General features: G+C 53.8%; 1 protein-coding gene across 1 annotated transcript; it reads right to left on the bottom strand.

Annotated features, from left to right (window-relative positions):
* Nucleotides 1-5,022: 5,022 nt before the first annotated feature.
* On the bottom strand, nucleotides 5,023-14,482 carry KPNA7 (karyopherin subunit alpha 7; the record flags this gene model as incomplete). The annotated part of the gene is made up of 10 exons (XM_082490360.1): nucleotides 5,023-5,103; nucleotides 6,188-6,337; nucleotides 7,045-7,227; nucleotides 7,574-7,807; nucleotides 8,160-8,423; nucleotides 9,643-9,725; nucleotides 11,393-11,661; nucleotides 13,017-13,102; nucleotides 13,654-13,791; nucleotides 14,417-14,482. The coding sequence occupies 10 exons, from the start codon at nucleotides 14,480-14,482 to the stop codon at nucleotides 5,023-5,025; spliced, it is 1,554 nt and encodes a 517-aa protein (XP_082346486.1).
* Between the last annotated feature and the right edge of the window lie 270 nt (nucleotides 14,483-14,752).

Below are 14,752 nucleotides of genomic sequence, written 5' to 3'. Positions count from 1 at the left end.
TAGTGGTGGAGACGGCGGCAACAGTGGCGCCGAGATCAACCGGCGGCCTCACGCAACCCCTCCATGCGGGCCCGCCCGCCCGTTCAGCTCGCCGTCGCCTTGAGCCCCGGCCTCCGCCGCGATCGCCTCAGCCGCCGCCGCCGCCGCCGCCGCCCGGCCCGGCCGCGGAGAAGCGCGTTGGCCACGCCCCCTCCCCCGCCCCCCTGGCGTACGGCGGGGGTGGTGGTGACGTCCAGCGCGCGGCGCGCGCGCGGCAGCACGGCGCCGCCATCATGGGAAGGTCGGCGGGTGGGTGGGACGCATGCGCAGGAGGGGTCTGTGGGCGAGGGGGGACAGCGCCCCCTGGCGGCGGGGAGGAGGTGGGGGGGGTGGCATGCTGGGGGGGCATGGGGTGTATGGGGGTGACATGAGGGTGACATGGGGGTGGCAAGGGGGTGAATAGACCCTCACGGGGGTGGCATGGGGGTGATGTGGAGGGTGGCGGGGGGGTGGCATGGAGGGTGACATGGAGAGTGAATAGGGGTGTATGGCAGTGGCACATAGGGTGGCAGGGGGGTGGCAGGGGGGGGTGTATAAGGGTTCTCAGGGGTGCATGGGGGTGACACGCATGGTGGCATGGAGGGTGACATGCAGGGTGGCATGCAGGGTGCACGGGAGTGCCTGGGGGTGGCATGGAATATGGCATGGGGGTGACATGCAGGGTGACGGGGGGTGGCACGGAGGGTGGCATGGGGGTGGCATGGGGGTGGCATGGAGGGGTGCATGGGGGTGACATACAGGGTGTCATGGAGGTGTCATGGCGGGTGGCATGGGGGTGGCATGGAGGGTGAACACGGGTGTATGGGGCAGACATGCAGGGTGACGTGCAGGGTGTGCAGGAGTGCCTGGGGGTGGCAGGGAACATGGCATAGGGATGACATAGTTATGGCATGGAAGGTGTACAGGGGTACACGTGGGTGACATGCTGGGTGGCATTGGCATGGCATGGAGGGTGACTAGAGATGCATAGGGGTGCCTGGGGGGGGACATGCTGGGTGGCATGGAGGGTGTATGGGGGTGCCTGGGATGACATGGAAGGTGGCAAGGGGACGTGTGTGAACATGTGTGCATCAAGCATGTGGGGGCTGGGAGCAACACCCACAGCTCCGGGCAGCTGGGACCACCGGCTCAGCCCCCAGGACCCACCCTGAATGGTCCCCACATCCCCGTGTCCCCATGTTGTCCCTCCTTGCGGGCTAACAGCCACTGTGGCTGTTGCCCACCAGCTCCGCTGCGCCCCATCTCTCCCTCCATCTCACGAGCCAACCCCAACTATTGATTTACGAACTGCCAAAAACACCCCCAAAGCATCCCACAAACCAGTCCTCCCACTCCCACCAGAAAGGAAATCACATCCAGTGGAAAAATCCTTAAATCCGGAACCCGTCCCGGCTCCCTGTACAGACACAAAACCTTGGGACCAGCCTTGTTTCCCACCGAGCGGCTGAGACTGGGCTCTTCGCTCCGGTGCGTGCCGAGGGTACCCCCGGCCTGGCACAAGTAGTAAATACCTGACTTTTCTTTCTTTGCTCCGCCCGCCCCTTCCCAGGGGCAAGAGGAGGAAAAAAAAGCTTTTCCCCATAAATTCCAGGGAGAAAGCAAAACAGAGCCGGGAAAGAGGGGAAAGCCTCCACCATTTACAGCCAAGCATCTGGCGCAGCAGCAGACCTGGAAGCTCGGGAGGTGCTTTTCACCATCCAAATTCTTCCGAAAAATCCCCCTCCCTCTTTCTTCTCCCCAACCATCGGGTTTTGGCTCACGTAGATACCCGAACCGGCTCCCGCAGGCTCCGGGTGCGCAGCCTCAGGGATACCCCCTCCCACCCGCTCCGGCAAAGCCAGACCCGGGTGACGAGTCTGCGCGGTGCCGGGGGGGCTGCGGGGTGCACCCGTGGGGGTAGGAAATGAACAATTAGGCATAAAAAGCGCTTTAGAAGAGACCCTGCCCCATCTGCGTAAATTAATCGGGTCCCAATTCAGGGCAAATGGGCCACCACGGGCACTGGTAGTGCCTTTTCCAGCTCTCCAGTGGCGTTGGGACTGAGCAGCCACGGCTGTGCTCCTCTGGGGCCGGGATATGGGATGCTTTAATTAGAAAAAGTACTTTTTTCGTGCATCTCTTGGGAGGTTGAGCTGCTCTGGGGAAGCAGCACGGCAGCATCTCACCCTCGCTGGTCTCCATGGACCCCTTGTCCCCGCAGCTGCCCCATCCCATCCCGTGGGGAGAAGGGGGTGGCTCCAACCCTCCCCTGGGAGCAGAGCAGCAAAGCCAAAATTGCCACGGTGGCTGCTGCCTGCGCCCCGGGCGGGACAACCGGGGCCAGCGGTGATCAGAGGAGAGTGGCTCCAATTAACCGGGCGAGCAGATGCCTGTAGGTCGCTCGCACGCCCACGGCGCAGCAGCCGGCGGGTACAGCCCAGCAGCCTCCCCGTGCCGGCAGGCACCGCTCCCGGTTCTCCGGCCATCCCAAAACACCTCCTCCGCTTTGCTTGCCCTGCAGCACAGGACAGCAGGCACATACCGATACTCTTAAGAAAAGGGGCATGTTTTTCTCTCTATCACATTCAGGGCTACGGGGACATTCTTTTATTGCAGCTTGAGGTGGAAGCGAGCAGCTTTGGTCCCGGGGCTCTGTGTAACACCACCTACCGCAGGCTCATCTCCAGCACGCACAGGAAAGGAGGAAAAAAGTCAAATAGCTCTGCCCTTTCTCTTTTTCGTTTGCTTTAAGTCAGCAGAGCATCAGCAAAGAGCGGCTCTGCCGCTCAGCCGCCCATAAGGGACGGTCCTGCCTGATTGCGGGAAAAAACACGTGGGATGCTCCGCGCTGGACCTCGGTCCAAAGTCAGGGCGGCCACACGGGCCACAGCTCCGGTCCGCATCTCCATTTACACTGAGGAAGCTCCTGCCTCAGATTCGTTTTACCTGGTGAAATCTGACCGTTTCCAGATGCTGTACCAGCCTCGTCAGCAGCAGCAGCACGCTGCGAGAAGGCGCGCTCAGCCGAGCCGGAGCCCTTTGTGTTAACCCATAGGCACAAACAAAGGATTTTCACGGGTGCTTCTTTCAGCCGTATGCTCGGGCTTCGCTTTATCACGGGTTTAAGTACGTAGCTTTGGATCCAAGGCATAAAAACCAAGAAGCATTTTTGCGATTCATCAGCTCCAGCATTTTAATGTTAAATAAGTGATACCCGGCTCCGGTGCACACGACCAGGGCTGCACACCTCCTTGCAGGGCATGGAGCACAACCAGACTTTACCCAACGCCCTAAATGGCCCAGAGGAGAAATACATAAATCCTCTGGTGAACAGATCCGGGGTGGAGGAAAGAGGTTCTGCTTCCTGGAAAGAAGATTTTCCCTTCAGATTAAATTTATCTGCCACATCACCTCCCACCACATCTGAGGAAGCAAAGCCCTGAATCCACCCAAGGTTATTCTGAAGAGTCAACCCCCCCCTCCCTCCCCCATCTTCAGCTTTGGAGCCCCCAACATAGGAAAGACAGAGACCTGTTGGAGCAGGTCCAGAGGAGGCCACAAAGACGATCAGGGGGCTGGAGCAGCTCTCCTATGAGGACAGGCTGAGAGAGTGGGGGTTGTTCAGCCTGGAGAAGAGAAGGCTCCAGGGAGACCTTAGAGCCCCTTCTGGTACCTAAAGGGGACCTACAGGAAAGATGGGGGGGACTTTTTACAAGGGCACATAATGATGGGATGAGGGGGAATAGCTTCAAACTGGAAGAGGGGAGATGTAGATTAGATATTAGGAAGAAATTTTTCACTCTGAAGGTGGTGAGGCACTGGCCCAGGTTGCCCAGAGAAGCTGTGGAAGCTCCATCCCTGGAGGTGTTCAAGGCCAGGCTGGATGAAGCTTTGAGCAACCTGGGCTGGTGGGAGGTGTCTCCATCCACAGCAGGGGGTTGGAGCTAGCTGATCTTCAAGGTCCCTTCCAACCTAAACCATTCTACAATCTTGCATGTAGCAAAGCCCTTGAGACAGCTTCAAGCCCCGTGGACTCAAGGGTCCTGGCAGAACCTTCTATAACGCATCAGCAGTACAACAATGGAGCAGTGTCCAACAGCTCATTCTGAACCTGCAGCACACTGCATTTGTGCAACACACCCACCTGCAGAGCAGCACAGATAGCTGCAAGGATGGGCACCAGAGCTTGCTGCAAGCTGGACTTAAGAGCCCTGTCAACTCCATCCTGAGCCCACAGCCAGCAATCAAAGTTGGAGGGCTTGGGGAGAGGGAGGACTCCTCTCAGGAAGGGGCAGTGACATGCAATGGAAACCTGAAATACAGGTCCTCAATATTAAAGGGTTGGATCAATGGGCTCCAGGGCAGCGGATAGCATCTGGGATGCTGCAGTGGGAGCTGAATTAACTCCCATGGCAATAACTGACACAGCCTTGCTGCCAAAGGACCAGCATTTACTCAGCACCTCCTATGTCCCAACCCTGATATTCCACCATGGGAGTGGAATAGCACGCACAGGGGCAACAGTGACCCGCTTTCCCCAACCTATTTCCTTCTCTGCTAGAAGGATCTCCTCTCCCATGGAGGTGGATTCACCTGCAGAAGAGTGAAACACCTTTTGAACAGCTTTTCAGAGCTGCTTCAACCACTCCAAGCGAAGCCTGGAAGTTCCAGCACTAGCACTGAGACCCAGCTGGATTTGGTGGTAACACCTGCTCTCCATCAGCTTAACAGAGCTAGAAGAAAGCTTCACCCAGAAGACATGCCCAGGAGGCTCCAACACCTTTCTGCAGAACCTTAGACATTACAGAAAAAGAGTCTATACTGTTCACAACAGCAGCTTCTGAGGGAGGAGGAAATAATCAAAGGCAAGAAGTACAAAGACAGAAGTGCAATTTATTGACAAGTTTCAAAAGTAAAGAGACTCAGTGTTTTTGCTCCTCTTGGTCTGGACATCTGAGCTCTACCAAAACACCCACCAGCTCAGAGCTGTAGAGTGCTTCATCTTCAGAAGTTGAAGTCTTGCTTCTCCACTGAGAAATCATATAGTCCATCTTCACCAGTCCCAGGCTGCAGATCTGGATTTTCCTAGGAGGAAGTTGATAGTCATCAGTTAAAGGTTCTGCATCTTAATAAACCTAAACTATTTGCACCAGAGTTTGCCTGAAGCTTTTTACAGCAGCTTACTGTTTTATTCTTGTTTTGAAAAGTTCTGCTGCTGTAACAAAGTGTTAAGACCAAATTGACTCTAACAGGACCCTTGGAGACCAGACCAAGTGCTTCTGTTCCTTACAGCGCACTGAAGCTGCCATGTCCCTGCATCTCACACACAAAAAGCAGCCAAGTCTACAGGCTCAGGCACCAGAGGCAGAAGAAGAGAGCAGCTGGAGTGGCAGTACTCAGTCAAATTAAATAGCCTGCTTGGAACAGCAACAAGCCAGGATCGCTTTGGAGAGATGTTCCCCCAGCATCCGGCCCCTCAGGTAGGTGCTGGTGTGTAGGAGAGCTTCCTCCACACCCTCTCCCAGGGACATCCTGCAGACCCTGGTCTGGGCAAAGGACTAAAGCAGACATTTGGTCCCCGCTGATGCGGTTCACATCTAGACTGAGCCTCAGCTCCAAGATCCACCAAACCACTAAGCCTCTTCCCTGATGTTTCTCCATCTGCAAGACTAAGGCTAAGACCAAGCATGGCATCTGTGACATCATGGGACTCTTGCAACAGCTAGCTGGTGTCCTACCCTCTTTTTCCATAAGCTCATTAGCATGAGAAGAGTCAAATAATCCAAATGCAACCTGAGTACGGTTATCAGCTGAGTAGGAGGCTTCCATTCATAGTGACAAGCTAGCTCAGCTCCGAAGGAGGAAAAACTTCTCCTCATTTGGTATTCATATCAGCAACTGCAGTAACTCCAGCTGATGCCAGTTTAAATTCCAGCAGCAAGATGCTATCAAGGCATCCATATCTGTTGTGCAACCCATCAGCTGACAACTTGGAGCTTTTTTTTTTTTTTTTTTTTTTTACACACCTTTAAAAGCGACCGGAACAAGATTCAGGGACTACCCTAGTCATGTAGAGGTCTCTTCCAAAAACCTATTTCTTAAAGTCTGTGCTTCATTCCGGTGTGTAACAGCCTCATTTTCAGATGAGAAACAGCAAGAGCTCACATACCTCACCAGAAAAGTATTTCTCCATGATACTCAGTGCAGCTCGGTAGACCATGTTGTTGTCATGGATTTGCAAGGCTTCAATTTTCTCCAGACCATCAAGCTCCTCCACCAGCAGACACAACCTTTCTGTCTCCCCCAGCTTCTCAGCTGTCTGTAAGATCAGATAATCAAGCAGGAAAATATAACCTTCTATCAGTAAGAGGTCTGAGAGAGTCTTTACTATAAGACCCTGATCTACCGCTCAAAGGACCACAGTCGCTGCATTTATGGGCCCTACCTGATCCCAGGGACAGGACTACTATGCATATGAAACAATCAGTCCCTGCTGGGATTACTGCCGAGTGGCTTCACCACCAACCAGACAAGCTAGCCAAAGCCTGCTCAGTCACTTCTGCACACTGAGAAGCAGCAGGTGTGACCTGCCACCCACTATGTCATTTGCAAAAGCCATTTCACCAGTTCGAAGGTGCTACAATAAACAGGTTTCCAAGTCAGAGGCACATAGACATCTACTGGCAGGGAGTCAAACTGAAAGGCCCCCAGGACCACTTGATTTCTCTACAGTTGCATTTCTGCAAGACCTTTGCCTCCATCCAGCTTGGGAACTAACAAATAACCTCCTGTGATTTTTAGCCTCCTTCTGGAATGGGACAGAGGTTAAGAGGAACATTTGGGAACTTCATCTTGCCAAACCCTTTGGGCAACCTAAGGATGTCCAAGAACAAGTCAGACCATGTGAAGTTTAACTCTTACTCCTGAAAGATCAGTAGCTGCTGTAGAAGCTGTTCTAGCCACGCAGTGGCTCACACCTTGCTGCTCTCTTGGGGAAAGAACGCAAGAGGTCATAGGAGAACTTACCAGGAAGAGATTTGAAATAGTATCCAGGATGATCAGGACAGTTTTGCTGTCTTTGGCCAAGAGCAGGTTGAGCAGAGGTTTGAGGACCCCAGACTGGACGAGTTCCACCACCTGCTCCTCAGTGCCTCCTGTTGTGAAGTTGGCCACTGCCCACACAGCCTCCTTCTGAGCTTTGAAGTCCCCCTGGAAGAGCAGCACAGTGAAGGCACTCCCAAGCTTTAGCATTCCTCCAGATCAGCGTGAGGTGAGGACAGCCATTTCCCTTGTATTCAGCGTGGACTGACCCACCTTCCCCAGCACTTTGAGTGATGGGTGGACACCTGGCAGAGCTGCCAAGAGCAGCCCCAAGCCATGCTCTCATACAAGTGTACTGCCAAGTCTGAGCGCCCAGGCCATCCCAAGGGGCTCAACAGCTTTGAGACAGACCACTCAGGTGGCTCTTGGCTGCATACTGAGTGCTTCACAAATGAAGCACTGTGGACCTCATGGACCTCAGCATTGCTTGTGCAGCACTGCACCCATCCCTTACCTTATCGAGCAGCTCCACCAGAGGTGGCAATAACCCACAGGTGATGAGTTGTTGGATCTGCTGGGCAGGGCCCGCCGCAATGTTACTGAGCGTCCATGCCGCTTCCTTCTGTATGGATGGCTTTGCGTGTCGCAGGAGACAGGGCAGGACAGCCAAGACACCAGCATCAATAGCTGCCTGCGTCTGCTCATCAGTCCCCGTGACTACGTTCCCAATGGCACGGAGAGCTGGAGTCTAGACAGAGATTAAAGGAGATGAGGAGAATCCTTACCTCAAAGCATACACACCAGAAAGTCCAGTGAGATCCCCCTTAAGTGCTTGATCCTTCAAATAAGGAAAGTATTGTAGGTAATTACTGCTGCATTTACAGACCTATGGTCCTCCTGTTTTGCTCTAAGCAGCTTTACAGTCTCTATCCACTCTGCCAGCCACAGCAAGCTGGAACAGATCAGTGGCTTGACCAACAACCAAGTCTGAGGAGACAGCAGACCACACTAGCCACGTTCGTAAGGAAACCTGCCTTCCCTCCCCTCAGATGTTACTACGTTAAGGGACCAGAGGCTGGAGATTGCCAATTGTTTCCTACCATGATGATCAACTCCGGGCTGGCCATGAGTTCCACCAGCCTTGGGAGAATCCCTGTGTCCACCACAATTTGGATGCGGTCGTTGGAGCCATCAGTCAGATAGGAAACAGCCCAGCAGGAGTCAGAAATAATGTCCTTATCCTCATGTTTCAAGAGGCAGATGAGGACTGGCAGCATCTTCTTCATTGCATTCAGGGGAGGGTAGGGGTTCTTGTTCCTACAGAGGTTTGACAGCGTCCATGTGATGTTCCTCAGGAACCCAACCTGGAACACAAGGGAGGTGCAAGATCCTCACTGCAGTAACAAGTGAGGAAGAGGCAGCACCCTGCTTCTGGTCCCTACAGCTCAGCGATGTTATCAAGGAGCCAGAAGCAGCCTTCTTAATAAGGACAGAGGCTTATTTGAAGAAGGGAGGTGAAACAGGTAAGCGACCAAGACAGTAGATTCACCCCCTCCCTCTCCAATATTAAGTTCCAATAACTTAATCGCTGGTGGTGTGACAAACTACAATGACTAACAAAGGTGCCAAACAACTTATTTGCTGGGTCCTTGTGACAAATTACAGAGCATTGTTTGGACAAGATCAGGAATTTGTTTGGGTTTTTTTTTTTTTTTTTAATGTTAGCGTTAATATTTATTAACAGCTCATTGTTCTAGAGCAGGGCACTGTGAGGATTTGGTTAAGTCGCATCGTTCAGACAGTCCATCCCAGTAAGGGTGCTCCCAGGAGGTTAGTGGAGCTACATTCAAAGCATTGCAGCTACCAAGGTGTGCTTATATATGAACTGGCGTTTCGTCATGTTTCTTCCCCAGGGCTCCCCAAGAAGGGGCCAGAGCGAGCTGGGCTAGGAACAGAGCAGCCAGAAGAGTTGGTTATCTTTTTTAAGCAAATATCCTGCAGTATCAACTCACAGAAGGCCTGGAGGACATTTTCTTAACGCCAGCCAGAAAGGCCGTAGTTATGCCTACAGAGAGCATACAGCTTCCACCACACCCAGGGATGGGACACCTGGAGGCATCGGTACCACTGTTACACCCCCTGAGAGCTTCTCGGTGAAGGTCCTTCTCTCCCACAGACCAAGAAAGCAGTGGGACAGGCACCATTGCAGAAGGGCAGAGAGAAAGGCACAAATCCAGTGGTTTAAAGCTACCCGGAGAACAGCAGGAGAAAGCCTGAAGGGCAAGTTCAGCCCTTCCACATGCACATCTATCTTGCACGTTTCATCTTATTCCTAGCTTGAGATAGGCAAAGCTAGATAGATAAGCTAAGACCAGAAGACATCACATCAACTAGTGGACTGTCTACTTGGCATGCCCAGCTTTGGATATAGCTCAGAGCCAGGGTCATTAAAAGCAGTTTAAGACAGGGTCTCATTCAATTATTGAAATAGCTTGTTGTTCCTAAGGCAGATGACAGACCACCACTCACCCAGTACCCAAGTGATTAAAGAACTGTTAAGTCAAGAAAATGAAGGTTATTTACTGGAGTTACAGGTGACACCAGAGCCAGCAAGGGAGGAATCACACTGCAATTGATAAGAGCATCTCTGTATAGAGGACCATCACCTGCAGAGATTAAAAAAAAAAAAAAAAAAAAAAAAAAGGTTGTTTATTGCCTCTGCCCAAGTCAGAAGACAGTCAACATCATACAGCAACCAGGACTGCAGCCACAGGCCAGGGCAGGGTGACTGGGCTCACTCACCAGCCACACACCATCGAGTATTTTCAGGTGGAGTGGATTTAACAGATAGACAGGAGTGCCATCACAGCTAGTTTGTGGCAGGCTAACCAGACACAGCCGGTCTTGTTCTACCCTACTGACATCACTAGCAGCTCAGACCATCTCAGCAGGATGGAGTCTTGCACTTGGCTTTGGCCAAAATCCTCTCGCAGAACCAACCTAGTCACCTTCTTTGATGGAGCAGCTACATCAGTGAACAAGGGAAGAGCTATGGATGTCATCTATCTGGACTTGTGTGAGGCCTTTGACATGGTGCCCCACAACATGTTTCTCTCTAAATTGGAGAGAAACGGAGTTGATGGGTGGACTGTTCAGTAGATGAGGAATTGGTTGGATGGTTGCATCCAGAGGAGATCTGTGACAAGTGGTGTCCCTCAGGGGTCCATATTGGGACCAGTACTGTTCAACATCTTCATCAGTGACATACATTGGGATCAAATGCACCCTCAGCAAGTCTGCAGATGACACCAAGCTGAGTGGGGCAGTCAACATGCCTGCTGGATGGGATGCCATCCAGAGGGACCTGAGCAGGCTCAAGAAGTGGGCCTGTATAAACCTCATGAGGTTCAACAAGGCCAAGTGCAGGGTCCTGCACCCAGGTCAGGGTTACTCCTGGTATCAGTCCAGGCTGGGAGGATGATGGGCTTGAGAGGAGCCTTCCTGAGAAGGACTTGGGGGTACTGGTGGATGAAGAGCTGGACATGAGCCAACAATGTGTGCTCACAGCCCAGAAAGCCACCCACATCCTAGGGTGCATCACAAGATATGTGGCCAGCAGGGCGAGGGGGGCAATTCTGCCCCTCTGCTCCATGAGACCCTCACCTGCAGTGCTGCCTCCAGCTCTGGAGGCTCAGTACAGGACAGACATGGACCTGTTGGAGCAGGTCCAGAGGAGGCCACAAAAATACTGAGGGCTGGGGCACCTCCAGGCTGAGAGAGTTGGGGTTGTTCGACCCAGAGAAAAGACGACTCCGGGGACACCTTATAGCCCCTTCCAATCCCTAAAGGGGCTACAGGAAAGCTGGGGAGGGACTCTTGATCAGGGAGCAGAATAATAGGATGAGGAATAATAGCTTTAAATTAAAAGAGGGAAGATTTAGGCTAGATACAAGGAAGTTTTTTCCCGTTCCCACCACCCCCCATGAGAGCAGCAAAACACTGGCCCAGGTTGCCCAGAAAGGTGGAAACATTTAAGGTCAGGTTGGATGGGGCTCCGAGCAACCTGATCTAGTTGAAGATGTCCCTGCTCATTGCAGGGTGGGTGGACTAGATGGCCTCCTAGATTGGTCCCTTCCAGCCCAAACTATTCGTGATTCTAACCAACACAAGGTCTCAAAGGCTGCCAGACCACATGAAGGGACTGAAGGGTTTCAATAGGGGCAGCAGCTTGGAGACAAAGCTGCAGTGAGACAAGGCCGTCTTGAGGAACATCAGTATTTTTAGCTCCCCAGTGACCCTCTGCATGCCCCCAGGCCTGGAGACCTCTGCTTACCTGCGATGTTGCCCAGTGCCCACACAGACTGCTCGCTGATGTACATGTGCGGGGAGGACAGGAGGGAGATGAAGGCTGGGATGGCACCTGCCTCCACTACCGCCTTGGTGTGGTCGGAGGTGCCAGAGGCGATGTTAGTCAGTGCCCAGGCTGCTTCGAACTGCAGAAGAGCATTGTCAGCACGGGTCAGGAATTCAACCAGCCTGGGGATGATCCCCAGCTCGATGATCTGATTGATAGGGGGGTCCTTCTGCCTGGACAGCATTCTTCTGCAAGAGAAAACACAGCACAGCCCACTGTGAGAAGACATTATATACCATAACCCTGGTACAAAGGCTGTGTCCTGCGAGGAAAGCAGGACCCATAAGAGATGCTCGTTCAGCATCCCATGTCAGCAAACCCTCTGGCAGAGGAGCTGCTATAGAGCAGCTTGTGCAGGAGACACATCTAAGAAGACACTGAAGCAACAGGAGGGTGTCTGCTGGAGCACAATACTGCACGTATCCTTTTGGGACCATGACAACACTATTCCATGCTCCCAGTCTTGCAGGAGTTTGAGACAGTGAATAATCAATACATGCAGTTTGTTCTCTTACAGCCTGCTTCTGCCAGCCCTGCCCAGACCAGAGCTCACATTTAATATGAGCTTTCACAGAACTGCTTTTCCAGCAGCAACACACAATCACCAACTCCCCACTGCTGTTTCCTGCATCACACCAGCGCAGAAGCCCGTGGAGCTGACCAGGAGGTGGGATCAGGGCATTGATCGAGCCAAAAGAAAGCCAGAAAAAGAGATGCCTTCAGACAGATCCGCTTCCCAGCCCGGTTCGCTCAGCATGGAGGTGAAGCCCCAACTCAGAGCTGTGGTAGAGCTGCCACTGGTACCCCACCACAGCACAGTGTGCTGCCAGGGCACCCAGGCATGGGCAGGCTTGGGTTGGGCAGGCAGAAAGCCAGCTCTGGGCTGCACAGTGGATTAGGGAGCTAGTCACGACTTGCCCTTTTAGGAATGGTCTGCTCTGGTCAACACCTTGGGAGCAAAGCTTTTGATCTGCTCTCTGGGAGCAGAGACTGCCCTGAGCAGCCCTCGGGAACAGTGCTGGTCCCCTGGCAGATCACTGATCTGGCAGCTCAAGCCAGCACCAGCAGCAATGCAGCCTCCCCTGGACCCTCAGGAGACACCCCTGCTGCCAGCTGGGTGATGACGGCACCCTGTGATCCCTCCTGCACCCACCCAGGTGGGGACAGCCCTGCGCAGCAGTGACCCTTGTCCTGCCCAAGCCTTTGGCACTTGGTTTCTGCCCAACCACCTCACCAGCTGGTGGGAGCCAACGTGGTCCTTGCCCCAGCACAGCGAGGGGGGCAGCTCCAGGAGCCACAGCCAACCCTTTGGTTAGGTTCAACCACATGGGTCCCCACCACAGGCACTGTAGATGGAGCCAAGCAAGGCACAAAACAGGCAGCAGCTGAGGTCCCTCAGGGCAGTTTGGGTTACCAGGCTCCTTCCCCCTTTGTCATGTCTCCAGAGAGCTCTCCAGACAGGAAGAAATACCTTCTGCTGACAGGACCCACCACAACTCCACCAGCCACCTCCCTCCCAGCGCAGGGCGGCCGGGCAGCATACCTGGTGGCCTGCGTAGCCTGCAGCTGCAGCTCCGTGTTGCTCCCATTCACAGCTTCAGCAATTTTCTCCAAGGACAGCTGAGCAGTCTGTGTCACAGGAATGATTCAGAGTCAGATGGCAAGCCGGGACTCCCTCCGGTTTAATCTCCACAGTCAATCAGCTGTCTAGACCCGAGTCAGTCACCACTTCATATCTAAGCAACGTCTATTCTTTATGCAATGCAGTTTCGAGATGAGGCAGTGGAAGAGAATCCACAAAAGCCTTCGAGGCAACTAATCCTTATAATCAGGCACGGAAGGAGTCACTGGCACGCCACAATGGGCCGCCGAGCTCGGTAATTACCCCTCGCTGTGCAAGGAGCCAGACAGGAGCTTCACCAGCTCCCAGCGAGCCGGAGCACCAGCCTGTTCTACCTGCCATCGAGGGAAGCCACACGGGACATCATCATCCTCATGCAAAACACCACAGAAAGAGGTCTGGGCAGTCTCAAACACTGCCCCACACCGGGCACAGCGATCAGGAACAGCACTGGCTATTTAACCCAGGTCACTTGAGCTGGACTTGGTAGTGGTCCAAGTAGATGCAACCTACTGCACAAGCTGCAGCACTGACCCTGCCCAGAGCACCCAGCACTCACCTCATTTCTCTTGTCTTCTCCTGGAGAGAGACTCTCGTCCATCAAACTGAATGAAATACTCCTGCGCTTCAGGATCTGCTCATCCTTCTTGGCCCTTCGCAGCTCGATGGTCACCTCCACTCTCTGCCTCCGCAGGGCCTGGAGAGGAGAAGGGCACCACCCCACTGATGTCTGCATCACCCCATTGCCCAGGAAGCTTCAGCTCTACAACTCTCTGCCCCAAGTTTCCTGCAGGAGGGGTGCAGAGAACCAGCGGCTGCTCCTGGGCAGCCCCTTGGTACAGCCCAAGGGTCATGTAGGAGATGGGACGGGGTAAAGCCTCTCACTTAGTGCCTCCCAAGGACACGGGCTGCTGGGTGAGCAGCAACCAGTGGGTGCTTTTAAAAGTAGATTTGCTGAACCTGAAAGGCAAACCCTCATCAGCTCTACTGGCTTAAAGCAAACTGGCAGATCCTGTGGTCTGACACTCCGTACCAGCCCCCTCTCCGCAGGATGGGGCTGAACCATCTCCCTTCCCTAGCACAGCCCGGAGTCACCCACCCAAAACTCACATCCCCCTTGCCTGTGCCACCACGCTTCCTTGCGGCCCAGCCAGCTCCACACCACATCTCAAAAGCTGGCTGAGCATCCCCCCACCTCCGTTACCTCATACGGGGAGATTTGGGGGCAATTACCCTTCAGAAGCCTTTTACATCAGCTCCTGCCAACCAGGACCACTGTCCAAAGGGGATGGCACAGGTGGGTGGAGGAGGTCAGTACTTACGGCTGTGTCCTTGCCCTTGTTCTTGAACTTCCTCATCCGCTCACTGTGCTGGTTCATGCCCGGCATCGTGGCAGGTTTGAGAGAGGTGCTGGCTGAAAGCGTTCACGTGCTTTTGGGGTTCAGGACAGAGCAGTGTCAGGTCACAGCCACACCAGCAGCAACCATCTCCATCCACAGAGGGGTCTGGGACCCCCCCCACACTCCCACCAACAGCCTGCCCCATACATTTCCTCCCCCACCTCCCCAGCACAGGAGATGCCAGAGGTCCCCTGCCCTAAGCAGGGCTCAGTAGGATCCTCACACGCTGCAGCAGAGCCACCAAACTAAACATGAGCA

The sequence above is a fragment of the Vanellus vanellus genome, assembly GCF_965231255.1.
Source record: "Vanellus vanellus genome assembly, chromosome: 14".
Lineage (NCBI taxonomy): Eukaryota > Metazoa > Chordata > Aves > Charadriiformes > Charadriidae > Vanellus > Vanellus vanellus.
This window is presented reverse-complemented; position numbering and strand designations above follow the sequence as displayed.